The sequence below is a fragment of the Coregonus lavaretus genome (genome assembly GCF_964263955.1).
Source record: "Coregonus lavaretus genome assembly, chromosome: 19".
NCBI classification, from domain to species: domain Eukaryota; kingdom Metazoa; phylum Chordata; class Actinopteri; order Salmoniformes; family Salmonidae; genus Coregonus; species Coregonus lavaretus.
The window spans coordinates 7,304,806-7,332,676 of record NC_140006.1 but is presented as its reverse complement, the minus strand read 5'-3'; the positions used below and the strand labels follow the sequence as shown (position 1 = coordinate 7,332,676).

General features: G+C 42.4%; 1 protein-coding gene across 1 annotated transcript in view; it reads right to left on the bottom strand.

Annotated features, from left to right (window-relative positions):
• LOC311147139 (protein kinase C iota type) overlaps positions 1-27,871 on the bottom strand; it is a 59,370-nt gene that overhangs the window by 22,845 nt on the left and 8,654 nt on the right. The window contains exons 2-5 of the mRNA XM_084183766.1: positions 11,560-11,681; positions 1,629-1,718; positions 928-978; positions 716-801 (exon numbers count right to left, since the gene is read on the bottom strand). Of these exons, the coding sequence (XP_084039892.1) occupies positions 716-801; positions 928-978; positions 1,629-1,718; positions 11,560-11,681 (349 nt within the window). The remainder of the gene's footprint in view (positions 1-715; positions 802-927; positions 979-1,628; positions 1,719-11,559; positions 11,682-27,871) is intronic.

Genomic DNA, 27,871 nt, shown 5'->3' with positions numbered 1-27,871 from the left:
TGTAAATGTCATATTTCCATTTTTAATAAATTTGCAAAAATGTCTAAACCTGTTTTGGCTTTGTTATTATGGGGTGTTGTGTGTAGATTGAGGGGGAAAAAAACAATATAATCAATTTTAGAATAAGGCTGTAACGTAACAAAATGTGAAAAAAGTTGTTCTAACAAAAAAAGGTTTTAAAGTCTCTAATACAGCCAATATTAAAAACAGTCAAATGCATATGTGAATTCAATCGCTTTAGCCAACATTGTTATTTCGTTTTGTAACTAAAATGCTTGACTGTATTTAAAGACATGGATGGCTTGTATGCTGTGTGATGACATGAACAAATGAATGAATGATTGATTTATATACTGTATATTGAAGTAGGCCTTAATGTCAATAAGTAAGTTACGCTAAAACAGCTACAGTAAACAGGACTCTTAGGCCTACAGCTCCATGTCATTTCAATAACTTAGCTTCTCAAACATGCCCTCTGGTGGTCGAACTAGCATTAATGGCAACAATGGCTGACAGTAAAATACTATGACGTCATGCACTCCAACATGCCATTCCATTCCGCAAGCTGTGCTGTGGTATGACACAACTTTTAAAGGAAGAACCACTGTATATATAGAGAGAGGGGGAGATAGAGAGAAAGAAAGAGGAAGGAAGAGCAGAATATAGAGAAAGAGAGATGGATAGAAAGAAAGAGATGGATAGAGAGGTAGCTCACCCTGTTGAAGCGTTTTGCCTGGAAGGCATGGCCACTTGCGTAGTAGAGCTTCCTCCAACGTCTCGCCCCACGACGATATATAGACTCTGAATAGGAGCAAGAAACGGGGGTTACAGGATCAAGTGTGTGTGTGTGTCAGAGAGAAACTCCCCAGCTTCAGAAAACAATGATATGGATATAAGAGAAAAAGGGACAAGTAGTTGTAGACTTACTGTCCTCTCCTGGACAGGGCATGCCAGGCTTCTCTGGGACACAAGGAAACACTGAGAGGAGAGGGAAATAACACCATTATGCCTACAACATTGCAGTCCCTACATCACACAAGTGCGTGCGTGTGCCAGAGGTGAGTGGTGGATGCTCTCTCATTAACTAGCATACTTGGCGCCCCACTGTGCCCTTCCCCCTATCCTCCACCTCGTTTCATCTCCCCCCTCATCCCCCTCTAGTCTCCTCCACTTCCACTACTGTGACCTTCACCTTGCCCTTAACCTGTGACCCTCCCTTCTATCCAGTGTTGATCCAGTGCACACGTGCACAGACACACAGACTACTCAGTAAACCCATTCCATCTCCTAGCGAGGCGAGGATCAGTGTAGCAGACAGAGTGAGTCATGTTTGTTATGTATCCATTATGTTGTCTGCCGTTTTATCCTTGTCTGCAATGTCAGCCCAGCAGCCAACATTCATATTTATTCAATTAATAAGTTGAATTGAATGTAATGGAACGTGAATGTTCTTAAGTTGTCTGATGTTGAATGTGTGTCTACACTGAGGATAAATTAAGTTTATTGAATTGAACGCAAGGCCAATGTATGCATTATGTTGTCTGCATTGTCACTGCACTGTCAGTCAAGGAATGATTTCCCCTTGGGTATAAATAAAGTTTATTGAATATAATTGAAGGTCGTGTTACCATGGATGATGAGTTCAGAGTCTTTATTGAGTTCATAGAGCCTCAGGGCTTCCTCCAGCTCCAGCTGAGATGATACTGTACACGGGTCACCTGGGAGGACAGTGGACACAGCAACACAACCGGTCAGTACAGCAACTGCATCTCACATGACACCCTATTCCCCATATAGCGGAGTTCTGTAATCATTCACCACCACCTTCTGTCGGTCACAAAAGCTGCTGTGTTCCTCAAGATCTCTCTTAGCTGATACATTTAGCTGTTCCCAGTTTAGAACAGGTGTCTATGAGGGAGTGTATGTGTGTGTTGGTGAGTTATGTGAAGGCAGCGGCTCAGTCTTGGCTGAGTTCATTATGAACAGTTGCAGTGTGTTTTGCAGAGCCTGTGACGAGGCTATTGAAGTATGGCTGGCTGGTGAGTGGTGATACATTAATTACTTAGGGCAGCCTGACCTTTCACTGAGTCCAACAACCTGACATCTTCATCTATACTGTGACACACACAAGCATTACTGTGGTACGACCAGCCCGATACTGAGGCAGGGCCAGCTAGCTGGATACCGCATGACTAGCTGGACAGATACTGAGGAAGTACAAAGTCTAGCACAGCTAGCTTTCTCGCATATCATAATTTTTTATTTATTTAACCTTTCTTTAACTAGGCAAGTCAGTTAAGAACAAATTCTAATTTACAATGACGGCCTACACCGGCCAAACCCGGACGACGCTGGACCAATTGTGCGCTGCCCTATGGGACTCCCAATCACGACCGGTTGTGATACAGCCTGGAATCGAACCAGGGGGTTAGTAGTGACGCCTCAAGCACTGAGACAGTGCCTTAGACCGCTGCGCCACTCGGGAGCTGCACAGCTATTTTCAGGTCTCTACAGAGATGTTCGATCGGGTTCAAGTCCGGGCCATTCAAGGACATTCAGAGACTTGTCCCGAAGCTACACGTGCAACACAGCATTCCTAACCTAGCCCACAATGTCTGCTGTGTGGATCTATTTTGAAGTTTCAAAGGAAGGTAACAAAAAGGCCATATGCAATGTTTGCGCAGCTATTATTTCCCAAGGAGGGGAGAAAGTGAAATCTTTCAATACCACAAACCTAATTACTCATTTGAAAGTGCATCACCCCCAGACGTTCAGTGACTACTTCCAACAACTAAACAAGTTCAAGTCCAGCAGTCATTTGAAAGAGTAAGAACATTTTGGTGAAACTCAAAGGCGAAATCCATTAACGCCAAGATAATGGAATTCATTGCCCTTGACATTCTACCGTTCTCTGTCGTGGATGATGTTGGCTTTTTCGCCGACTGGTCGAGCACCGGTACACTCTACCAAGCAGGCGCTATTTTTCAGATGTTGCCCTACCGGAGTTACGCAGTATTGTTTTACATTTTTCAGTCATTTAGCAGACGCTCTTATCCAGAGCGACTTACAGTTAGTGAGTGCATACATTTTCATACTGGCCTCCAGTGGGAAACGAACCCACAACCCTGGCGTTGCAAGCGACATGCTCTACCAACTGAGCTACAGGGGATTGTTGAAACGTACATCCGTGAGCTACTTGCTATGGGGGTCACTGCTATTAGCTTCACGACTGACATTTGGACCAGCGATGTCAGCCCCATGAGCATGCTGAGTCTGACAGCACAGTGGTTCGAAGAGGATTTCGTACTGAGGAAAGCCGTATTGCATGCTCAAGAATGTGTTGGTTCTCATACCGCTGCTGCCATTTCAATGGCATTTGAGAACATGTTTGAAACTTGGAAAATCCCCAAGAACAAAGTACACGCTGTGCTATGTGATAAAGCACATAACATGACAAAGGCTTTGGAAGAATGCGGAGTTGCCAGTTTGCCATGCATGCCACACACGCCATTGGCAACAGGTAGGAAGATAGTGGGTCATTTTAAACACTCACAGCTAGCATACAGCCGCCTGCAAGCAATACATAAGCAGTACTGTTTACATGAAAGAGAGCCTGCTGGAACAAAAACGAGTGCTTGGCGTGTACGCAGCCGACTGAGTTACCTGCAATAATCAGTACTTTTTATTTTGTTTTATTTCACCTTTATTTAACCAGGTAAGCCAGTTGAGAACAAGTTCTCATTTACAACTACGATCTGGCCAAGATAAAGCAAAGCAGTGCGATAAAAACAACAACACAGAGTTACATATGGAATAAACAAAAATGTACAGTCAATAACACAATAGAAAATAGAAAATCTATATACAGTGTGTGCAAATGTAGTAGGTTATGGAGGTAAGGCAATAAATAGGCCATAGTGCAAAATAATTACAATTTAGTATTAACACTGGAGTGATAGATGTGCAGAAGATGATGTGCAAATAGAGATACTGGGGTGCAAATTAGCAAAATAAATAATGTAAATAACAATATGGGGATGAGGTAGTTGGGTGGGCTAATTACAGATGGGCTGTGTACAGGTACAGTGATCGGTAAGCTGCTCTAACAACTGATGCTTAAAGTTAATGAGGGAGATAAGTGTCTCCAGCTTCAGAGATTTTTGTAGTTCGTTCCAGTCATTTGCAGCAGAGAACTGGAAGGAATGGCAGCCAAAGGAGGTATTGGCTTTGGGGTTGACCAGTGAGATATACCTGCTGGAGCACATACTACGGGTGGGTGTTGCTATGGTGACCAATGAGCTAAGATAAGGCGGGGATTTGCCTAGCAGTGATTTATAGATGGCCTGGAGCCAGTGGGTTTGGCGACGAATATGTACTGAGGGCCAGCCAACGAGAGCGTACAGGTCACAATGGTGGGTAGTATATGGGGCTTCGGTGACAAAACGGATGGCACTGTGATAGACTACATCCAATTTGCTGAGTAGAGTGTAGGAGGCAATTTTGTAAATGACATTGCCGAAGTCAAGGATCGGTAGGATAGTCAGTTTTACGAGGGCATGTTTAGCAGCATGAGTGAAGGAGGCTTTGTTGCGAAACAGGAAGCCGATTCTAGATTTAACTTTGGATTGGAGATGCTTAATGTGAGTCTGGAAGGATTTAAGCTCGTTTGGAGGTTTGTTAACACAGTGTCCAATGAAGGGCCAGATGTATACAAAATGGTGTCGTCTGCGAAGAGGTGGATCTGAGAGTCACCAGCAGCAAGAGCGACATCATTGATATACACAGAGAATAGAGTCGGCCCGAGAATTGAACCCTGTGGCACCCCCATAGAGACTGCCAGAGGTCCAGACAACAGGCCCTCTGATTTGACACATTTAACTCTATCTGAGAAGTAGTTGGTGAACCAGGTGAGGCAGTCAGTTGAGAAACCAAGGCTATTTAGTCTGCCAATAAGAATGCGGTGATTGACAGAGTCAAAAGCCTTGGCCAGGTCGATGAAGACGGCTGCACAGTACTGTCTTTTATCAATCGCGGTTATTATATCGTTTAGGACCTTGAGCGTGGCTGAGGTGCACCCATGACCAGCTCGCAAACCAGATTGCATAGCGGAGAAGGTACGGTGGGATTCGAAGTGGTCGGTGATCTGTTTGTTAACTTGGCTTTCAAATACTTTCGAAAGGCAGGGTAGGATGGATATAGGTCTGTAACAGTTTGGATCTAGAGTGTCACCCCCTTTGAATAGGGGGATGACCGCAGCAGCTTTCCAATCTCTGGCGATCTCAGATGATACGAAAGAGGTTGAACAGGCTAGTAATAGGGGTTGAGACAATTTCGGCGGCTAATCTTAGAAAGAAAGTGTCCAGATTGTCTAGCCCAGCTGATTTGTAGGGTCCAGATTTTGCAGCTCTTTCAGGACATCAGCTAACTGAATTTGGGTGAAGGAGAAGCGGGGGGGGGCATGGGCAAGTTGAGGCGGAGGGTGCAGAGCTGGTGGCCGGGGTAGGGGTAGCCAGGTGGAAAGCATGGCAAGCTGTAGCAAAATGAAATTCTCGATTATTGTAGACTTATCGGTGGTGACAGTGTTTCCTAGCCTCAGTGTAGTGGGTAGCTGGGACGAGGTGCTCTTATTCTCCATGGACTTTACAGTGTCCCAAAACGTTTTGATGTTTTCTGTTTGAAAAAGCTAGCCTTTGCTTTCCTAACTGCTTGTGTATATTGGTTCCTGACTTCCCTGAAAATTTGCATATCGCGGGGTCTGTTCGATGCTAATGCAGTACACCACAGGATGTTTTTGTGCTGGTCAAGGGCAGCCAAGTCTGGGGTGAACCAGGGGCTATATCTGTTCTTAGATCAACTTTTTTTGAATGGGGCATGCTTATTTAAGATGGAGAGGAAAGCACTTTTGAAGAACATCCAGGCATCCTCTACTGACTGAATGAGGTCAATATCCATCCAGGATACCCGGGCCAGGTCAATTAGAAAGGCCTGCTCGCTGAAGTGTTTTAGGGAACGTTTGACAGTGATGAGGGATGGTCGTTTGACCGCGGACCCATTATGGACTCAGGCAATGAGGCAGTGATCGCTGAGATCCTGGTTGAAGACAGCGGAGATGTATTTAGAGGGTAAATTAGTCAGGATGATATCTATGAGGGTGCCCATGTTTACGGATTTAGGGTTGTACCTGGTAGGTTCCTTGATAATTTGTGTGAGATTGAGGGCATCTAGTTTAGATTGTAGGACGGCCGGGGTGTTAAGCATATCCCAGTTTAGGTCACCAAGCAGTACGAACTCTGGAGATAGATGGGGGGCAAGCAATTCACATATGGTGTCCAGGGCACAACTGGGGGCTGAGGGGGGTCTGTAGCAAGCGGCAACAGTGAGATACTTATTTCTGGAAAGGTGGATTTTTAGAAGTAGAAGCTCAAACTGTTTGGGCACAGACCTGAATATCATGATAGAGCTCTGCAGGCTCTCTCTACAGTAGATTGCAACTCCGCCCCCTTTGGCAGTTCTATCTAGACGGAAAATGTTGTAGATGGGGAAAGGAATTTCTGAATTTATGGTGGCCTTCCTAAGCCAGGATTCAGACACTGCTAGAACATCAGGCAGAGTGTGCTAACGCAGTGAATATCTCAAACTTGGGGAGGAGGCTTCTGATGTTAACATGCAAGAAACCAAGGCTTTTACGGTTACAGAAGTCAACAAATGATAGCGCCTGGTGAGTAGGAGTGATACTGGGGGCTACAGGGCCTGGGTTAACCTCTACATCACCAGAGGAACAGAGGAGGAATATAATAAGTATACGGCTAAAGGCTTTAAGAACTGGTCTTCTAGTGCGTTGGTACAGAGAATAAACGGGGCAGATTTCCGGGCGTTGTGGAATAGATTCAGGGCATTATGTACAGACAAGGATATGGAAGGATATGAGTACAGTGGAGGTACACCTAGGCATTGGGTAACGATGAAAGAGATAGCATCACTGGAGGTACCGATTGAGCCGGTCTCCGCGTGTATGGGGGGTGGGACAAAGAAGCTATCTGAGGCAGGTTGAGCGGGACTGTGGGGCTTTACAGTGAAATAGTACAATAACAACTAACCCAAACAGCAATAGGCTAGGCATATTGACATGGGAGAGAGGCATAACGCAATCACAGGTGTTATTCAAGAGGGCTAAGACAACAACTGGTAATGGTGACGAAAGTTTGGGCTGAGGCTAAACAGACAAACAGGATGGGGTACCGTGTAAGGGAACAGTCCAGCGGGCATCAGATGTGTAGCTGAGTGATCATAAGGTCCAGTGAACAGCAATAGGTAAGTCCGGGAGCAGTTCGTGTCAACACTAGGAGGTCCCATCCGGTTGACAGAGAGGTGGATAGCCGGGAGATGGGCCTGGCTCGAGGCTAGCTCAAGTATAACTGGTGCTAGCTTTGGGACAAGTAGTGATTAGTGGTGATTAGCCAACAACAACATAAATTCGGTTGCAGCTAGCTAGTTGTGATGATCTGGTGTTAAGGTCCAGTGATTCAGTGATTCCGGCAGAAAATCCGAAATGCTCTGGGTCGATAATTGTCCAGGCTAGAGCTGGCTGGTAGGTAGTGCAGGCCACGGACAGTGGTGAAGACCGCTAACAGTGGCTAATAGCAATAGCTAATAGCAAGTAGCTGGCTAGTTTCAGCCGTGTGTTCTTGATAAAAGGTATGAAGAAATAATAGAATCCGTTCCACATTGGGTGAGGCGGGTTGCAGGAAAGTATATTTAGTTAAGGATGGAAAGTGAGAGAGAAATATATACGAAAAAAAAGTATATTTACACAAGGACGCACTGCTATGCCATCTTGGACTCTCATTGAAAACATGAACACACTTCTAGCTCCATTCGAACAACTGACTTGAGAAATAATCTCATCAACTGCGTCTGCAGCAGACGTGATACCCTCTGTCATGGCATTGAAACGCCTGCTCAACAAAACTGCCGACACAGACCGTGGGGTTAAAACTTGCGAAAGTACTCTACTAGAGGCTGTGAACAAGCGATTCGGTGGCATTCTCTCTGAGCCTCTTTACTGTGTCGCCACCATGCTCGATGCTAGGTACAAGGACCACTACTTTGATGCAGACAAGAAACAGTGTTTACGTGAAATGTTACAGTCACAGCTGGACAAGATGGAAACGGACACAGTGACAGTGCACACCAAGGAAGAGGACCCACGACAGAAGAGGCCACGGACAGACAGAGCTGAAACTTCACTGCTTGACATGTATGATGAAATTCTGGTTGAGAATGGAACGACTGAACAAATGAACAATGAAACAGCACAGCAAGTAAGTGAAATAAATAAGTTTTGATTATGTTTTACTGGTAATGGGGACATACGTAAATGCCAACAAAATAATTTTTGGGTCAGTGTGTGTGTACAGTGGGGGAAAAAAGTATTTAGTCAGCCACCAATTGTGCAAGTTCTCCCACTTAATAAGATGAGAGAGGCCTGTAATTTTCATCATAGGTACACGTCAATTATGACAGACAAATTGAGAAGAAAAAAATCCAGAAAATCACATTGTAGGATTTTTAATGAATTTATTTGCAAATTATGGTGGAAAATAAGTATTTGGTCACCTACAAACAAGCAAGATTTCTGGCTCTCACAGACCTGTAACAACTTCTTTAAGAGACTCCTCTGTCCTCCACTCGTTACCTGTATTAATGGCACCTGTTTGAACTTGTTATCAGTATAAAAGACACCTGTCCACAACCTCAAACAGTCACACTCCAAACTCCACTATGGCCAAGACCAAAGAGCTGTCAAAGGACACCAGAAACAAAATTGTAGACCTGCACCAGGCTGGGAAGACTGAATCTGCAATAGGTAAGCAGCTTGGTTTGAAGAAATCAACTGTGGGAGCAATTATTAGGAAATGGAAGACATACAAGACCACTGATAATCTCCCTCGATCTGGGGCTCCACGCAAGATCTCACCCCGTGGGGTCAAAATGATCACAAGCAAAAATCCCAGAACCACACGGGGGGACCTAGTGAATGACCTGCAGAGAGCTGGGACCAAAGTAACAAAGCCTACCATCAGTAACACACTACGCCGCCAGGGACTCAAATCCTGCAGTGCAAGACGTGTCCCCCTGCTTAAGCCAGTACATGTCCAGGCCCGTCTGACGTTTGCTAGAGTGCATTTGGATGATCCAGAAGAGGATTGGGAGAATGTCATATGGTCAGATGAAACCAAAATAAAACTTTTTGGTAAAAACTCAACTCGTCGTGTTTGGAGGACAAAGAATGCCGAGTTGCATCCAAAGAACACCATACCTACTGTGAAGCATGGGGGTGGAAGCATCATGCTTTGGGGCTGTTTTTCTGCAAAGGGACCAGGACGACTGATCCGTGTAAAGGAAAGAATGAATAGGGCCATGTATCGTGAGATTTTGAGTGAAAACCTCCTTCCATCAGCAAGGGCATTGAAGATGAAACGTGGCTGGGTCTTTCAGCATGACAATGATCCCAAACACACCGCCCGGGCAACGAAGGAGTGGCTTCGTAAGAAGCATTTCAAGGTCCTGGTGTGGCCTAGCCAGTCTCCAGATCTCAACCCCATAGAAAATCTTTGGAGGGAGTTGAAAGTCTGTGTTGCCCAGCGACAGCCCCAAAACATCACTGCTCTAGAGGAGATCTGCATGGAGGAATGGGCCAATATACCAGCAACAGTGTGTGAAAACCTTGTGAAGACTTACAGAAAACGTTTGACCTGTGTCATTGCCAACAAAGCGTATATAACAAAGTATTGCAATATGTTATAATGCAATATGTTGTATTACATTTTAATTTCCTAAATGAAAGATGAGATGTGTTGTGTTGTAAATTTGCTCGCATTTTACTAGTCAAGTCAGTTGAGCACATTTGAAAAGTTTAAGTTGTGCCATTCTTAGCAGTTTATGACATAGCCACGAGCCAGTAATTTTTTCAAGCAGTTAAAGCTAAAATGATTAACTGCATTTTAGTTTAAACCAATATTTATTTCTAAGCATTTTTAAGTTTCTCCATACAGTCAATATTGGATAGTAAGAAGAGCCAACCAACAACCATCTTTGTAATGTGGGGCAGCTAAAATATTTGTGTCATGAATATATGTTGTGCGATAAAATACATTCATGGATTTGTCATTTTTCTCATTTCTCATTCTCAAGTTATTAAACAATCTGTTCCTAACTGAACAAATGAACATATGACACTTTATTTCAACAATTTAACTGTACTAGAATGCTTAAAAAGGCCGCTAAAATGTTAAGTGGTCCTCTGTAGCTCAACTGGTAGAGCACGGCGCTTGTAACGCCAAGGTAGTGGGTTCGATCCCCGGGACCACCCATACACAAAAATGTATGCACGCATGACTGTAAGTCGCTTTGGATAAAAGTGTCTGCTAAATGGCATATTATATTATTATTTATTAAATATCGGTTATCAGCATTTTTTTTTTTTGGCAAAGAAAATATTGGATATCGGTATCGGACAAAAATGCTAGCTAAGTGAAAAATATACTACGAATGATAGCTTTCTCACTTCTCCTTAATTTTGGAATAAATTAATTTGTTGAAATATAAATAGGGCTATGAACAATGAGTCCTAGGTTTTGTATTGAAGTCAATGTACCCAGAGGAGGACAGAAGCTAGCTGTCCTCCGGCTACACCATGATGCTACCCCACACAGTGCTAGAGGCTACTGTAGACCTTTTATTGCAAAACAGTGTTATTTGGTGACGTGAATATATTAGTATAGTTTTATATAAAAAGGATAACTTTTATGAATGTTCCACTATTTTTATTTGTATGAAATTCACCAAGGAGGACGGTCCTCCCCCTCCTCCTCTGAGGAACCTCCACTGTTTGGGATGCTCTGGATCAAAGTGTACGACAGCGTGTTCCAGTTCCCGCCAATATCCAGCAACTTCGCACAGTCATTGAAGAGGAGTGGGACAACATTCCACAATCAACAGCCTGATCAACTCTATGCGAAGGAGATGTGTCACTCAACGTATTTTTGTTCAGTGTACGTTTTTTCCTCATTGGACCTGTGTTTACAATGCATCCAATTTCAGTTTGTGTAGTTGTTGGTTTAGCTTTCTGTAACTGTATTGCAGTTCTGTAAACGGACATGCAGTACGGTCTGCATGTGTAGCAACATATTGCGTCATGATTGCAAGGTGTTCCAATATCTTTTCCAACTGTCCCGTTATCTGGTTTTAATATCCATTCTAGAATTCCCATTCTAGAATGCCCTTCTAGAAAATCAGAACCAAGTATTCAACAATGCTGTGGTATAATTTTTTATAGTATAATCTTTGAGAACTAACAATCACCAAAATAAAAGCTAGACAGTCAGGGAGAATTGAAAATTCCAAAAACAATGAATTTAGCAGTATTTGTTATTATGTTTGAACAAAAGAATAGCATTAGCCATGGCAAAATGCATATAATTGCAGGAAATTAGCTTAGATGGAGAGATGGATGAGAGATTGCTACATGGATGGAGGATAATAAAAACTTTAAAAAACCTTCTTCGTCGATCCACTTCATGGTGAAGAGCTGGTCATTGTCCATGGAGCACATGTCTTTGACCTCCCCGTACAGACCCTCGTAGGAGATGGATGGCTCAAAGTGTGTGATCATGATGTCCCTGGGAGAAGACCGGAGAGAGGGGGGGCGACAGTCAGGGACAATACACTAAGTACACACACTTATTTACAGAATTGTTATTCTGTCAGACTTGGGCCCTGACAGTGAATCTCAGTAAGACAAAAATAAAGGTGTTCCAACAAATGTCCAGTTGCCAGGACAACAAATACTAATTATATCTAGACACTGTTGTCCTAGAGAACACTAATAATTATACCTACCTCAGCCTAAACATCAACACCACAGGTAACTTCCACAAGGCTGTGAACGATCTAATAGACAAGGCAAGAAGGGCGTTCTATGCCATCAAAAAGACCATAAAACTCCACATCCGAATTAGGATCCGGCTAAAAACTCATTGCCCTCTATGGTTGTGAGGTCTGGGGTCCACTCACCAATCAAGAATTCACAAAAAAATTGGACAAACACACAATGGAGGCAGCGCGCAGAATTCTGCAAAAATATACTGTGTGTACAACACAAAATCCCAAACAGAGCAGAAATAGGACTATACCCGCTAGTTACCAAAATCCAGAAAAGAGCTGTTAAATTCTACAACAACTTAAAGAGGGCGATGCCCACATATTCCACCACAAAGCCCAAACCTACAGAGAGATTAACCTAGAGAACAGGACCCTCAGCCAGCTGGTTCTGGGGCTCTGTTCACATACCCAAACAGACCCCACCGAGCCCCAGGACAGCAACACAACTAGACCCAACCAAACTATGACACGGCAAAAAGATAACTATTTGACACACTGGAAAGAATCAACCAAAGAAACTGAGCAAATTTGGAATGCTATCTGGCCCTAAACAGAGAGTAGACATTTGACATTTTAGTCATTTAGCAGAAGCTCTTATCCACAGCGACTTACAGTTAGTGCATTCATCTTAAGATAGCTTGGTGGGACAACCACATATCACAGTAAGTACATTTTTGCTCAAAGTAGCTAATAGCAAGGTCAGAGCTAGTAAGAAGAAGAGAAAGTTGAAAATTAAGGTGCAAGTCTTAATTCACAAAAGGCATTATTTTTTAAATGTTAGTCTTTTTTTGTTTTGTTTTTTTGACCACTGACTGACCCAAAATTAGGGAAGTCCTTATGTACAGACTCCGTGAGCATAGCCTTGCTATACTGCTGCACCACAGAGCATCTTTACTGGTTGCATCACCGCTTGGTATGGCAACTACTTGGCATCAGACCGCAAGGCCCTACAGAGGGTAGAGCGTACAGCCCAGTATATCACTGGGGCCGAGCTCCTTACCATCCAGGACGTCTATACCGGGCGGTGTAAGAGGAAGGCCCTAACAATTGTCAAAGACTCCAGCCACCCAAGTCAGACTGTTCTCTCTGCTACCGCACGGCAAGCAGTACCGATGCACCAAGTCTGGAACCAACAGGACCCTGAACAGCGTCTACCCACAAGCCATAAGACATCTAAATAGTTAGTGTTAGATTAATTTGTATTTTAAGAATAATGACTAAAGGATTTCACCCCAAATACAGTATAAATGTGTGAACTGTGTTAGAATTATAATGTATTGTCAACCTACTAACAGAGGGGGGCGGGACTAAACATTCCAGGGTGAAGGGGACTGAGAAAATGGGTTACAGGGGGCCTCCTAGAGGTGGGCGGAGCAGGGTGCCTTTGTGTGGAAGGAGTATAAAACAGTATGTATGTGTTTTGGGCGGGAGAGCTCTCCATGAATAAAGATACAGATAATCCTTGTGGGTTGTGGACCTTGAATCATTTATGATTAAAACCAGAGCCTTACAACCTCTGGTAATGATTCAAGCTTAGGTTGAATTAGAGATAGAAATTCTCGTAACAGTTAGTTACATAGCAAAATAGCTACCCGGACTATATGCATTCACCCTTTTTGCAACAACTCCTGACTTATCACATACGCTGCTGCTACTGTTTATTGTCCATCCTGTTGCCAAGTCACTTTCTCCCTACCTACAGTGCATTCGGAAAGTATTCAGACGCCTTGACTATTTCCACATTTTGTTACGTTACAGCCTTATTCTAAAATTGATTAAAATGACAAAGTGAAGAGGTTTAGACATTTTTGCTGATTTATTAAAAATAAAACAGAAATACCTTATTTACATAAGTATTCAGACCCTTTGATATGAGACTCGAAATTGAGCTCAGGTGCATCCCGTTTCCATTGATCATCCTTGAGATGTTTCTACAACTTGATTGGAATCCACCTGTTGTAAATTCAATTGATTGGACATGATTTGGAAAGGCACACACGTGTGTGTGTGTGTGTGTGTGTGTGTGTGTGTGTGTGTGTGTGTGTGTGTGTACAAATACAAATTTATATATACACATACATACATATATACACACACACCACACACTACCGTTCAAAAGTTTGGGGTCACTTAGAAATGTCCTTGTTTTCGAAAGAAAAGCAATCTTTTTGTCCATTAAAATAACATCAAATTGATCAGAAATACATTGTAGACATTGTTAATGTTGTAAATGGCTATTGTAGCTGGAAACGGCTGATTTTTAATGGAATATCTACATAGGCGTACAGAGGCCCATTATCAGCAACCATCAGTCCTGTGTTCCAATGGCACGTTGTGTTTGCTAATCCAAGTTTATCATTTTAAAAGGCTAATTGATCATTAGAAACCCCTTTTGCAATTATGTTAGCACAGCTGAAAACTGTTGTGCTGATTAAAGAAGCGATAAAACTGGCCTTCTTGAGACTAGTTGAGTATCTGGAGCATCAGAAATTGTGAGTTCAATTACAGGCTCAAAATGGCCAGAAACAAATAACTTTCTTCTGAAACTCGTCAGTCTATTCTTGTTCTGTGAAATGAAGGCTTTTCCATGCGAGAAAATGCCAAGAAACTGAAGATCTCGTACAACGCTGTGTACTACTCCCTTCACAGAACAGCGCAAACTGGCTCTAACCAGAATAGAAAGAGGAGTGGGAGGCCCCGGTGCACAACTGAGCAAGAGGACAAATACATTAGTGTCTAGTTTGAGAAACAGACGCCTCACAGGTCCTCAACTGGCAGCTTCATTAAAATAGTACCCGCAAAACACCAGTATCAACGTCAACAGTGAAGAGGCGACTTCGGGATGCTGACCTTCTAGGCAGAGTAGCAAAGAAAAAGCCATATCTCAGACTGGCCAATAAAAATAAAAGATTAAGATGGGCAAAAGAGCACAGATACTGGACAGAGGAAGATTGGAAAAAAGTGTTATGGACAGACAAATCAAAGTTTGAGGTGTTCGGATCACAAAGAAGAACATTTGTGAGACGCAGACCAAATGAAAAGATGCTGGAGGAGTACTTGATGCCATCTGTCAAGCATGGTGGAGGCAATGTGATGGTCTGGGGGTGCTTTGGTGGTGGTAAAGTGGGATATTTGTACAGGGTAAAAGGGATCTTGAAGAAGGAAGGCTATCACTCCATTTTGCAAGGCCATGCCATATCCTGTGGACGGCGCTTGATTGGAGCCAATTTCCTCCTACAACAGGACAATGAACCAAACCACAGCTCCGAACTATGCAATAACTATTTAGGGAAGAAGCAGTCAGCTGGTATTCTGTCTATAATGGAGTGGCCAGCACAGTCACCGGATCTCAACCCTATTGAGCTGTTGTGGGAGCAGCTTGACCGTAAGAAGTGCCCATCAAGCCAATCCAACTTGTGGGAGGTGCTTCAGGAAGCATGGGGTGAAATCTCTTCAGATTACCTCAACAAATTGACAACTAGAATGCCAAAGGTCTGCAAGGCTGTAATTGCTGCAAATGGAGGATTCTTTGACGATAGCAAAGTTTTAAGGACACAATTATTATTTCAATTAAAAAAATGTATTTCTAACCTTGTCAATGACTACATTTCCTATTCATTTTGCTATATTTCCTATTCAAACTCATTTCATGTATGTTGTCATGGAAATCAAGGAAATGTCTAAGTGACCCCAAACTTTTGAACGATAGTGTATATATACATACAGTGCGTTCGGAAAGTATTCAGACTCCTTGACTTTTTCCACATTTTGTTACATTACAGCCTTGTTCTAAAATTGATTAAAATTGTCGTCCCCCCCTCATCAATCTACACAATACTCCATAATGACAAAGTAAAAACAGGTTGACATTTTTGCAAATTTATTTAAAATAAAAAACGGAAATATCACATTTACGTAAGTATTCAGACCCTTTATTCAGTACTTTGTTGAAGCACCTTTGGCAGCGATTACAGCCTCGAATCTTCTAGGGTGTGACGCTACAGGTTGGTACGTGTGATTAGGGTCATTGTCCTGTTGGAAGGTGAACCTAAGCCTCAGTCTGAGGTCCTGAGCACTCTGGAGCAGGTTTTCATTAAGGATCTCTCTGTACTTTGCTCCATTCATCTTTCCCTCGATCCTGACTCTCAGACCCTGGCGCTGAAAAACAGCATGATGCTGCCACCCCATGCTTCACCGTAGGGATGGTGCCAAGTTTCCTCCAGACGTGACGCTTGGCATTCAGGCCAAAGAGTTCAATCTTGGTTTCATCAGACCAGAGAATCTTGTTTCTCGTGGTCTGAGAGTCTTTAGGTGCCTTTTGGCAAACTCCAAGCGGGCTGTCATGTGCCTTTTACTGAGGAGTGTGTTCCGTCTGGCCACTCTACCATAAAGGCCTGATTGGTGGAGTGCTGCAGAGATGGTTGTCCTTCTGGAAGATTCTCCCATCTCCACAGAGGAACTCTGGAGCTCGGTCAGAGTGACAATCGGGTTCTTGGTCACCTCCCTGACCAAGGCCCTTCTCCCCCGATTGCTCAGTTTGGCCGGGCGGCCAGCTCTAGGAAGAGTCTAGGTGGTTCCAAACATCTTCCATTTAAGAATGATGGGGACCTTCAATGCTGCAGACATTTTTTGGTACCCTTCCCCAGATCTGTGCCTCGACACAATCCTGTCTCGGAGCTCTACGGACAATTCCTTCAACCTCATGATTGGTTTTTGCTCTGACATGCACTGTCAACTGTGCCTTTCCAAATCATGCCCAATCAATTGAATTCACCACAGGTGGACTCCAATCAAGATGTAGAAACATCAAGGATGATCAATGGAAACAGGATGCACCTGAGCTCAATTTCAAGTCGCATAGCAAAGGGTCTGAATACTTATGTAAATAAGGTATTTGTTTCTTATTTTTAATACCTTTGCAAAAATGTCTAAAAACCTGTTTTCCCTTTGTCATTATGGGGTATTGTGTGTAGATGTGGAAAAATCATCAAATGTGAATACTTTTCCCGAATGCACTGTAGGTGCGAAGATGCATTCAAAATCCAAGTCCAGGCACTCGTGTGGGTTTGAAAGTTAAAAAGCCTTTAATGTGTGGCCAATAACCAATTGGCTTACACCTTCATCCTTATGCTTTCAATATATTACTGTGTGTTCTATTACATTCTGATGGAGTGTGAGCCCATAGTACTTTCAAATAGAGCTGGGACGATAAACTGAAAATTACCCACACTGCCCTCTTCCCCAAGCAATTTTGCTAACGTTGGTCATTTCGGAGATTAGGCAACAATGTTTTTTGGCTCTAAAACCAATTTTTGGTCAACAGTACTGTGCATGAACATGCCATGAAATAATCCCATAGAAAATCTGTGGAGGGAGCTGAAGGTTCGAGTTGCCAAACGTCAGCTTCGAAACCTTAATGACTTGGAGAAGATCTGCAAAGAGGAGTGGGACAAAATCCCTCCTGAGATGTGTGCAAACCTGGTGGCCAACTACAAGAAACGTCTGACCTATGTGATTGCCAACAAGGGTTTTGCCACCAAGTACTAAGTCATGTTTTGCAGAGGGGTCAAATACTTATTTCCCTCATTAAAATGCAAATTAATTTATAACATTTTTGACATGCGTTTTTTCTGGATCTTTTTGTTGTTATTCTGTCTCTCACTGTTCAAATAAACCTACCATTAAAATTAGACTGATCATGTCTTTGTCAGTGGGCAAACGTAGAAAATCAGCAGGGGATCAAATACTTTTTTCCCCTCACTGTATCTGGGCCTACAAATGGAACGTTTTTGAATGACATTACATTTACTGTAAGTCCAATAGCATGGCCATCTAGCAACAATATCACATTTACAGTTCGCAATCTAGCTAATGTGTTTTGAGTTCCCACTTCCTTAGATGGTAAATCTAGCATATAGCCTAGGCCAGGGTTGCCCAACTGGTGAGCTCATCATGTTTTTTGTTTGTTATCGTTTTTATAAAATGGAAATACCAGTCGATGTAAATACATTTGACTGGTAATGTTTATCGGTCTAATTTGCATAATTTCGTGGAATTAGCGTGTATACAGTATATACGTTATGTATCTTATTTACCACACTTTTTTTATGTAGCCTACTGGTTGTATGAATTTGGGATCTATCGTCCCACAACTGTCCCAGAATCTGTTTGGAATAGGCTATTTCTTTCACGATAAACTGACCAATAGAATAGGTCAACTTTTCTACTAAGGGGGATAGTAGATTGACATAGGATAGTGATTTTGCTGTTCGTTACTCATCTTGTTGGCTGACGAAAAGTAAACGTGGACAGTTATTCTAAAATCACATTTACATAAAATCTTCAAAGTGCACATCTGAATTCATTGTTACATCCTCAACCTGCATGTTCTGTTAACATGAATTACCATAATCTATGATTTCTGTCATTCTGAGCACCGTGAGTGGACACCATAATCAGGTTAAGTACCAAATGCATATGGGTCCGGTAAATTAAAACGCTGCCGGTGAAATTTCCGGCGCCACATTTTCCTAATGGAAACCCTATTCTTGCAGTCAATTTGCAGTCAAAAATTATTTGTAATTATGCACGCAGCTGAATATAGTTGATGATCCCTGGCCTAGGCCAATATGCACAAAAACATGCAGGCAATTTAATTTCTAAAGAGACAAATTAAGATATGATTATTCTGGATCCTATTTTGACATGTTGCACATAAAAATATCCATCATGCATTCCCTGGACATGTTAGATGAACTAGCTAACTTCTTTCACGTCTTATTTGGCACTGGAAAAAGTCAGTCTAGAGCCCTCCGGCTAATGGAAAGGAACTGTGCTTAATTGCATTTTTTTATTTTTTTATTGTTGCATTTATCGTTAGAGCAAAATTCGTCCATTTATTTTACGATATGACTTTTTGTCCATATTGTCCAGCTCTACTTTCACATCACATGTCAGTCAGGTAAGCAGGAGCTGAAGGTAGTAGAAGTAGGTCTATCTGAACACTGCATGCTACTGCCATATGTGTGGCAATAAAGAATATGGCAGTGTACAACAGCGTGTGCAGATATTTCTACTCTTTAAATTGTTGTATAGGCCTACATTACTTTGAAGTTCATAGGCTACTGTAAGTGAGCATCATTCTAGCCTTGGAATGACAGAGGTTCTGAGCTGGCAGAAAATTGGCTGGTATAGGCCGTCTCATAATCCCTCCCCCGCCTCCCTCTCTCGCTTCCTCCTTCATATTCTCTCCTTCTGCCTCCCTCTCTTGATTCCCTCTCTTTTTCTCTTCCTTAGTCACATTTTCGCTCCTCTCGCTTCCTCCCTCGCACTCTCTTCTACCTCTTCCTCCCCCTCCATACAGTTTGTGTTAATTAGTGACAGCACAGGAGGAGTGTTGACCCTCATTCTGGTAGCTACACTCCCACCTCTACAGGCCCCCACGTCCTTCTTAGCACCATGGCTGGTAGGAGCAGGAACAGACACAGACAAAGACACGTGTTTTCTCTCAAATGACACCCCATTCATTCAGCCACACAGTACTGTTACTACACTAGCAGAGCCAGTATCAATGCCAGTGCACTGCTCCATCTACGTGACGTCCAGCCAGGTAACTGGGCCTGGGCAGTAGCTGTTCATTAAAGTCGAACTGACCGTGTTTTAGCAACATGAAATCTTATTATAATCTGTTCATATACACCCCCAGAATGACACTTTTTAAAACATTTTCTGACAAGCAAGCACTTAGATATGGTCATTTTCACGTTTTCATAAATTAATAGAACGTTTGGGAATAACGTATAGTATGGCATTTGTGATAATTCTATAGCGGGCGTGCATTTGGACAACTAATAGAGACACTGAAGTAAATAAAACCTAATAAAAACATGTCATTACCACGACCGGAGTCTACGCAGACCGGTGCGCCATAGCCAATCAGAGCTACAGTAGGCCTATATGCAAATAAGCCATTTGCCACACGGGTCTGCCATCATTCACTTTGAACTGGGCACTTTGAACTGGACATCTTTAGAACGCATTCACCAAAAGCCACAAAATACACCTGAATGGATTTTTGCAAATATGTAAATACCACGGGAGGCCTCTTACATTTGGGAACTTCACAGTCCTATTGATCAAACAACCATGAAAAGGTAGGCTCTCTCTCCCTCAGTTGCGTATGCACACCTACAAGATCAACAACTAATGCTAGCCAGAGAGAGATAAGCTAAAACCTAACGAGGGAACATTAGATAAACCCTCAAGAAAGTTGGCTGTCAAAATTGCACTGAAACGATGGGAAATAGTAGCCTGCTTGTCCCTCTATAGCTTGCCTGCCTATGCATGCTTGTCCCAACCCACGTTTTGACAACTGAATGGGAACTTGCCTGCCCGCCCTTTTGATCGATGCCAAATACATTAGATTGACAATGAAGCGATATGCTAACTGTGGCTAACAGTTGTTCAAGTTCAGCATAGCTAGCTAGCAAAGTGATTCACATTTCTTGCTAGCTAACCAAATGACACCTGCATCACTAGCTGTAGCTACGAAAAACGGATATCAGGGGGAAAGGTTTGTCCCCCACTGCGCTAACGACATGACATCCTCCCAGTAGCTAGCTAACGTTAGGCTCCGTGTTTTTAGCTTGCTAAATAAATAACTACATAAATAGATACGATAGCCCAGGGGTGTCAAACTCCAAAATCAGCCCCCAGGCCATATAAAAAATAACAATATAATAAATGAGGGCCAGACATAGCCTATTTGTTTTTACAAAAAAACGTGTAACTGCGATCCAAACTGGCCATTCTTGTATTACAAAAAATATGGTCCTTTATAACTTTTGTACACTTATGTACAAAGGATGCTGTATAGTATTTTAAGATATTAAAACCAAATATAAATAATATATTTGTCCAGCCTTTGCTGCTATGCTTGCAGATGTGCATAATATGCTGTGAACCTAATCAAAAAGTGTTTAATAACTCCAAATAACAAAAACTTAGCTATAGGTTTGTTGTAACATTTAACATTTTTTTTGCACTGCATGGATCACCGGTGCAGTTGAATGCAGCATTGCTGTATGGCACACTCAAAATGTATTGGAGTAGCCAGCTTTGTCTACTGCTCAAATGTTGCTGTAATAGGCCTACATGTTTCTCATTTGCATGGTGTTTTGTTGCAGGTTTTGCTTTGGTTATTCATTGTCAAGCTTTAAAAACCGAAGCCAGACTGCAAAATTTTAGTAGCCTAGCTAGGACTGTAAACATTACACACGAAAGCAGCGCAATTGAAGTTGAATTCGCCAATGAGAGCGCATCAGGCTGTAATTTCATAAAGTATTTGACTCAACTGTTTATACTCGCTTGTGGGTCCTATTCAGCCCGCGGGCCTTGTGTTTGACACATGCGCTAGCCTATTAGCCACGTTATGATTGACTTGTGATCATTGCCCTTGCTAGTTTGATTGTATTGGCATTCCCAGCCTCAGCTCCAGTCGTCCATTTTTGTTCAAAATATTAAGTCATTGAAACTGAAACAGTGCATACCGAATGGGTGGAGGCAGAAAACAATGTACCAGGCCAGCTATAATTTACAATCTAATAGCAATATTTTTGGGACTATCAAGAAATGAATTGGTAAATTATATTAATCATGCGTTAAACTGCATCCATCTAGTCTGCCAACAATGCCTGGAATTTTTTGTCAAATAGAACCCATTTTTAAATCCTCTTATAAAGGCGGTTTTGAAGTATAAACTGGACATTTTATATTTTTGACTGTTCCATATCGGCAAAGTAGTTCAAACGATGTCAGTTCCACTTTAAACACCTAGCTACTACACTGTGGTTAAAGTTTACCCAGCTAGCAGAAGCACTCTAACAAAGAAACTGCTGTTACTCCCCTACACAGAGCAGGTCTGTAGGCGCTAAAGTCTCACAAAACTAATGGATATTGACATGGATGGACAGTAAAGAAACTAAAACAACCTCTAAGCCTAAATGAAACTGTTGACCTGCCTTGGGGCTGTGCCTGTGCTGTGGGGATAGCTACATTACAGTGACAATCACAGATTGTGTAATAGTTGCTCATCACTGGTGAGTAACAGAAGAAATGCCATTCTACAGTGAGGGAAAAAAGTATTTTATCCCCTGCTGATTTTGTACGTTTGCTATAATTTTAATGGTAGGTTTATTTGAACAGTGACAGACAGAATAACAACAACAAAAATCCAGAAAAACGCATGTCAAAAATGTTATAAATTGATTAGCATTTTAATTAGGGAAATAAGTATTTGACCCCCTCTCAATCAGAAAGATTTCTGGCTCCCAGGTGTCTTTTATACAGGTAACGAGCTGAGATTAGGAGCACACTCTTAAAGGGAGTGCTCCTAATCTCAGTTTGTTAACTGTATAAAAGACACGTGTCAACAGAAGGAATAAATAAATTAGATTCCAAACTCTCCACCATGGCCAAGACCAAAGAGCTCTCCAAGGATGTCAGGGACAAGATTGTAGACCTACACAAGGCTGGAATGGGCTACAAGACCATCGCCAAGCAGCTTGGTGAGAAGGTGACAACAGAACTGTCAATCTCCCTCGGCCTGGGGCTCCATGCAAGATCTCACCTCGTGGAGTTGCAATGATCATGAGAACGGTGAGGAATCAGCCCAGAACTACACGGGAGGATCTTGTCAATGATCTCAAGGCAGCTGGGACCATAGTCACCAAGAAAACAATTGGTAACACACTACGCCGTGAAGGACTGACATCCTGCAGCGCCCGCAAGGTCCCCCTGCTCAAGAAAGCACATATACAGGGCTGTCTGAAGTTTGCCAATGAACATCTGAATGATTCAGAGGAGAACTGGGTGAAAGTGTTGTGGTCAGATGAGACCAAAATCGAGCTCTTTGGCATCAACTCAACTCGCCGTGTTTGGAGGAGGAGGAATGCTGCCTATGACCCCAAGAACACCATCCCCACCGTCAAACATGGAGGTGGAAACATTATGCTTTGGGGGTGTTTTTCTGCTAAGGGGACAGGACAACTTCACCGCATCAAAGGGACGATGGACGGGGCCATGTACCGTCAAATCTTGGGTGAGAACCTCCTTCCCTCAGCCAGGGCATTGAAAATGGGTCGTGGATGGGTATTCCAGCATGACAATGACCCAAAACACACGGCCAAGGCAACAAAGGAGTAGCTCAAGAAGAAGCACATTAAGGTCCTGGAGTGGCCTAGCCAGTCTCCAGACCTTAATCCCATAGAAAATCTGTGGAGGGAGCTGAAAGTTCGAGTTGCCAAACGTCAGCCTCGAAACCTTAATGACTTGGAGAAGATCTGCAAAGTGGATTGGAACAAAATCCCTCCTGAGATGTGTGCAAACCTGCTGGCCAACTACAAGAAACGTCTGACCTCTGATTGCCAACAAGGGTTTTGCCACCAAGTACTAAGTCATGTTTTGCAGAGGGGTCAAATACTTATTTCCCTCATTAAAATGCAAATCAATTTATACAATTTTTGACATGCGTTTTTCTGGATTTTTTTGTTGTTATTCTGTCTCTCACCTACCATTAAAATGATAGGCTGATCATGTCTTTGTCAGTGGGCAAATGTACAAAATCAGCAGGGGATCAAATACTTTTTTCCCCTCACTGTATGATTCCACTCCACTCTTCTTGTGCAAAGGAAGTTGGTATAGGCCTACTACTACTACTGTCGCCTTGTAACAGTCAGTCCAACCAAGCTGTATGAACAAAATAAGACTATACACAGTGTACAAAACATTAGGAACACTTTCCTAATATTGAGTTTCCCCCCCTCCTTTTGCCCTCAATTCATCGGTGCATGGACTCTACAAGGTGTCGAAAGCATTCCACAGGGATGCTGGCACATGTTGACTCCAATGCTTCTCTCGTGTCAAATTGGCTGAATGTTCTTTGGGTTGTGGACCATTCTTGATACACACGTGAAATGGTTGAGCGTGAAAAACCCCAGCAGCGTTGCAGTTCTTCACACAAACCGGTGCACCTTGTACCTACTACCATAACCCGTTCAAAGGCACTTAAATATTTTCTCTTGCCCATTCAACCTCTGAATGAATACACAATCCATGTCTCAATTGTCTCAAGGCTTAAATCCTTCTTTAATATGTCTCCCCCCTTCATCTACACGGATTGAAGTGGATTTAACAGGTGACATCAATAAGGGATCATAGCTTTCACCTGGTCAGTCTATGTCATGGAAAGAGCGAGTGTTTCTAATGTTTTGTACACTCAGTGTACATGTGAGAGGTATAATATTCAGACACTCTTGGAGAAGGACATTGAGAGAATGTATTTTCTTTGTAGTTTCTGAGCAGTGTTTCTGCATTAGCCTTCATAGGGGTACTTCATTAGTTACCTATGACAAAAGTCATTACTAGGAAGAGTGGGATTCAGCCCCTTGCCCCTGTCGCCACCACCCTCTAAAACCCCAGCGGCAGCCCCATCTGCTGCTGAGCAGGTAGGTCATCGGTCACTGGTGAGCACCCAAGCAGGGAGACTGTTGATCAGTGTGCCCCTCTCCCCAGGCATCCATCTCTCTGTCACCACTGGGGGCATGTACCCTCAATCTCCATTGCAGCTATAACCACCCTGCTCTTCTGCACCTCTACAGTCCCTGTAGAGGTACTCCACCCACACCCACCAGTTTCACCTATATGTATTTAGCAGTGATGCACCGCAAAAAAACAAAATATTTTAAAATAACAATTTTAAACATAAGAATGTAGAACATATCATATATTCTTTAATAAGAGCATCTTTGAGAACTAACAATCACCACAATAAAAACTAGGCAGTCAGGGAAAATCAAAAATTCATTATGAGATTATTATGGATAAGAGCGAGAAGATTTATTGGAAAGGAGCATCAAGCTCATAACCCTGCACTTTTACCACCCTGTGAAGTTCATCATAACTTCTCATCTGTAGCCTAATTAACTGCATGCTTTCCCGACGAGTCGTAGTAGGAGGACCACAACACATGTCTTCGCGTGACTCCACGTTTACTTCCATATGATAGTTATTATATCAACATTTGCACATAAGTGTTTCCACCGACGTTTCTCACAATTAATTTAACATACAAAAAGATCTAGCGTATTTTGTTTTGTCGACATTTGGAAATGTTACTGATAAATGTTCTGTTTCCATCAGACCTGTCATGACATTTTTTTTATCCAACATGTACTTTATGCACATAGAAAGGTCAGATGGAAACCTGGTTAATGTTAGAAAAAGGTTCGGTCCAAATCCGATGTTAGGTACTATATTTATTGAATATTAAAAATTGACAATTTGGGTGCAATCAATTAACTTAATTTCTCAGAGATCAAATTATATTTCAAAAATAATGTTGCAGGAATGCTAATGTTATGTTTCTAACAGAAACAATTTCAGAACAAATCAGATGGTTGGTGTCAAAAACCTCTTTCTTGTGCTTTTTGAGGTGGAACGACCCAGCTGCTGTAAATCTCAATTTGCCTACTCAGGAGCCTAGTGTTTCATTAACTATCTCTGTCAGTGATTTCAATTTTACAATCATGTTTTGGCATGATTATATGTCTCATTTCAAGTAACTAGCTGCAGGATTAAAGAAACATTCAATCATATAGCCTACTTCACATAGAAACCCAAATAGTATATAGATAGAAAGATGTGTGAGTGTCATGTATGCTAGAATGGAGGTTTAAAAATTACAGCTGCATATGCATATTAGCCGAGACAGCATATCCTACACATGACATACATTGCAATACAATTTTCTCTAAAAACAGCTGGGCAAAATGTATACGATGTGCTCTGCAATAAGATGACCAGAGTTTGATTTCTAAACAAGATGAGTTCTCAAAATGTCAGCAGCTGCCTAATACCCTGGTGGTCATGCATAATGAATATAAGGTATGGAGAACGATAGAGTCAGCAGGATTATAGAACAAGTTCAGAAATGAATGTTTGAGTTTCAAATACTAAATGTTCAGTGAACGTGAATACATTTAGGTGGTTTAAATGATTAGCCTCACCTAAAAGTTGACGGTGCCAAATTCTTGGCAATCCATTATTCTACTACTAACCATGACTGAGTGAGGCTTTCCATAATGTACATTTCATTCATTCGAACAAAGAACACCCATCACATTTAGTGTTTCACCATTTATTGAGTACGGAGACAAATAGCAAAAGGTGTCTCAGGCAGTATTTTAAGTATCTAAATATAGCGTAAACTACCAATCAATGCATATAGAAAGAGAAGTGCTGTGGAGGGCATAATCTTACAATGTTGTAGTCCAGAAATGAGAGCTTTACCATCTATGCCAAAAGCCTGAGCCTCTGACGGAGACAGTAGAACTGACAAAACTTGGAAAGATAGTAAATTCATGTTGAGCTTCCTTGACATCTTAGCTGCCGCACATTTAGAATTTGCCGGAACGAGTCGTTTCTATGCGACACGGCAACGTGTAGAAGCAGATAACAGCGCGTCATACAGTGCTACCAAAACAAAGATCTCCACACATGCAAGAGGCATATCTCACTCGATACAAAACACTGAGTTTTCAGATTTCTCTCTGGGGTTTGTAGAACCACCTGCAACTGGACACCGACATTTATAAAGATAGCTGTTTTCCAGAATCGAAAACGAAGAGATTCTCGCCAATACCAGGTTAGTTGAAGAATCTATCGTGCCGTTTTGTATAGGTGAACCTGTAACATCCAGTAATGGATACCAAAAAACGTTGGTTACATCACATTATCTGTTGTATAATCTGTAGCTAAGTCCAACTAGGCCTATTGACAGGGATAATTTGGCATTTCTTGTTTGTCAGTATGAATGAAATTAGTGAGTCCTGCCTTAATGACTGTGTTAGCTTCATAATACTTGTCCTATAGATTTTTGTAGTTTTAAAGTATTACTTGGAGTTGAAATAATGATAGCTAGAGCTCCCTGTCCCGGAATGACATGCTAGTGATAAAGCCATCTGCTCCTGCTAGCTAGTAACAGGTCTGTTCCTTGTAGCTGGCTATTTAAATTGCTACGGTTGCTGCGTTCTAAGTAAAGTTGGGAGTTATTTTACAGCTTGCATTGATAGTATTATGTTTCTATAGCTAAATAGCTAGATTACAAATATAAAAAAAGACTTTACCCATGGCAGTGGTCGAACGGAGGTCTCTCTCCAGCTGTCACACGCTGTGTTTAGTACCTTAGCTACGGAGAACGTGATTGGTAGACGTGATCAGCAGAGTTGGTACCTGGATAGTTTTGATTGGTTTGCTGTTTTGACACTGCCAACAAACGGAAATGTGTTCAGAATAAATATACACCTTAAACATTAAGAACACCTGCTCTTTCCATGACGGACTGACCAGGTGAATACAAGTGAAAGCTATATGATCCCTTATTTACATTTTAGTCATTTAGCAGACGCTCTTATCCAGAGCGACTTACAGTTATAATAATAATAATAATAATAAGCCATTTAGCAGACGCTTTTATCCAAAGCGACTTACAGTCATGCGTACATAAATGTTTTGTGTATGGGTGGTCCCGGGGATCGAACCCACTACCCTGGCGTTACAAGCGCCGTGCTCTACCAGCTGAGCTACAGAGGACCACAGTTAGTGAATACATTCTTTTTTATACTGGCCCCCCGTGGGAATCGAACCCACAACCCTGGCATTGCAAACGCCATGCTCTATCAACTGAGCTACATCCCTGCCGGCCATTCCCTCCCCTACCCTGGACGACGCTGGGCCAATTGTGCGCTGCCCATGAGTCTCCCGGTCGCGGCCGGCTGCGACAGAGCCTGGATTCGAACCAGGATCTCTAGTGGCACAGTTAGCACTGCGATGCAGTGCCTTAGACCACTGCGCCACTCAGGAGACAAACCCA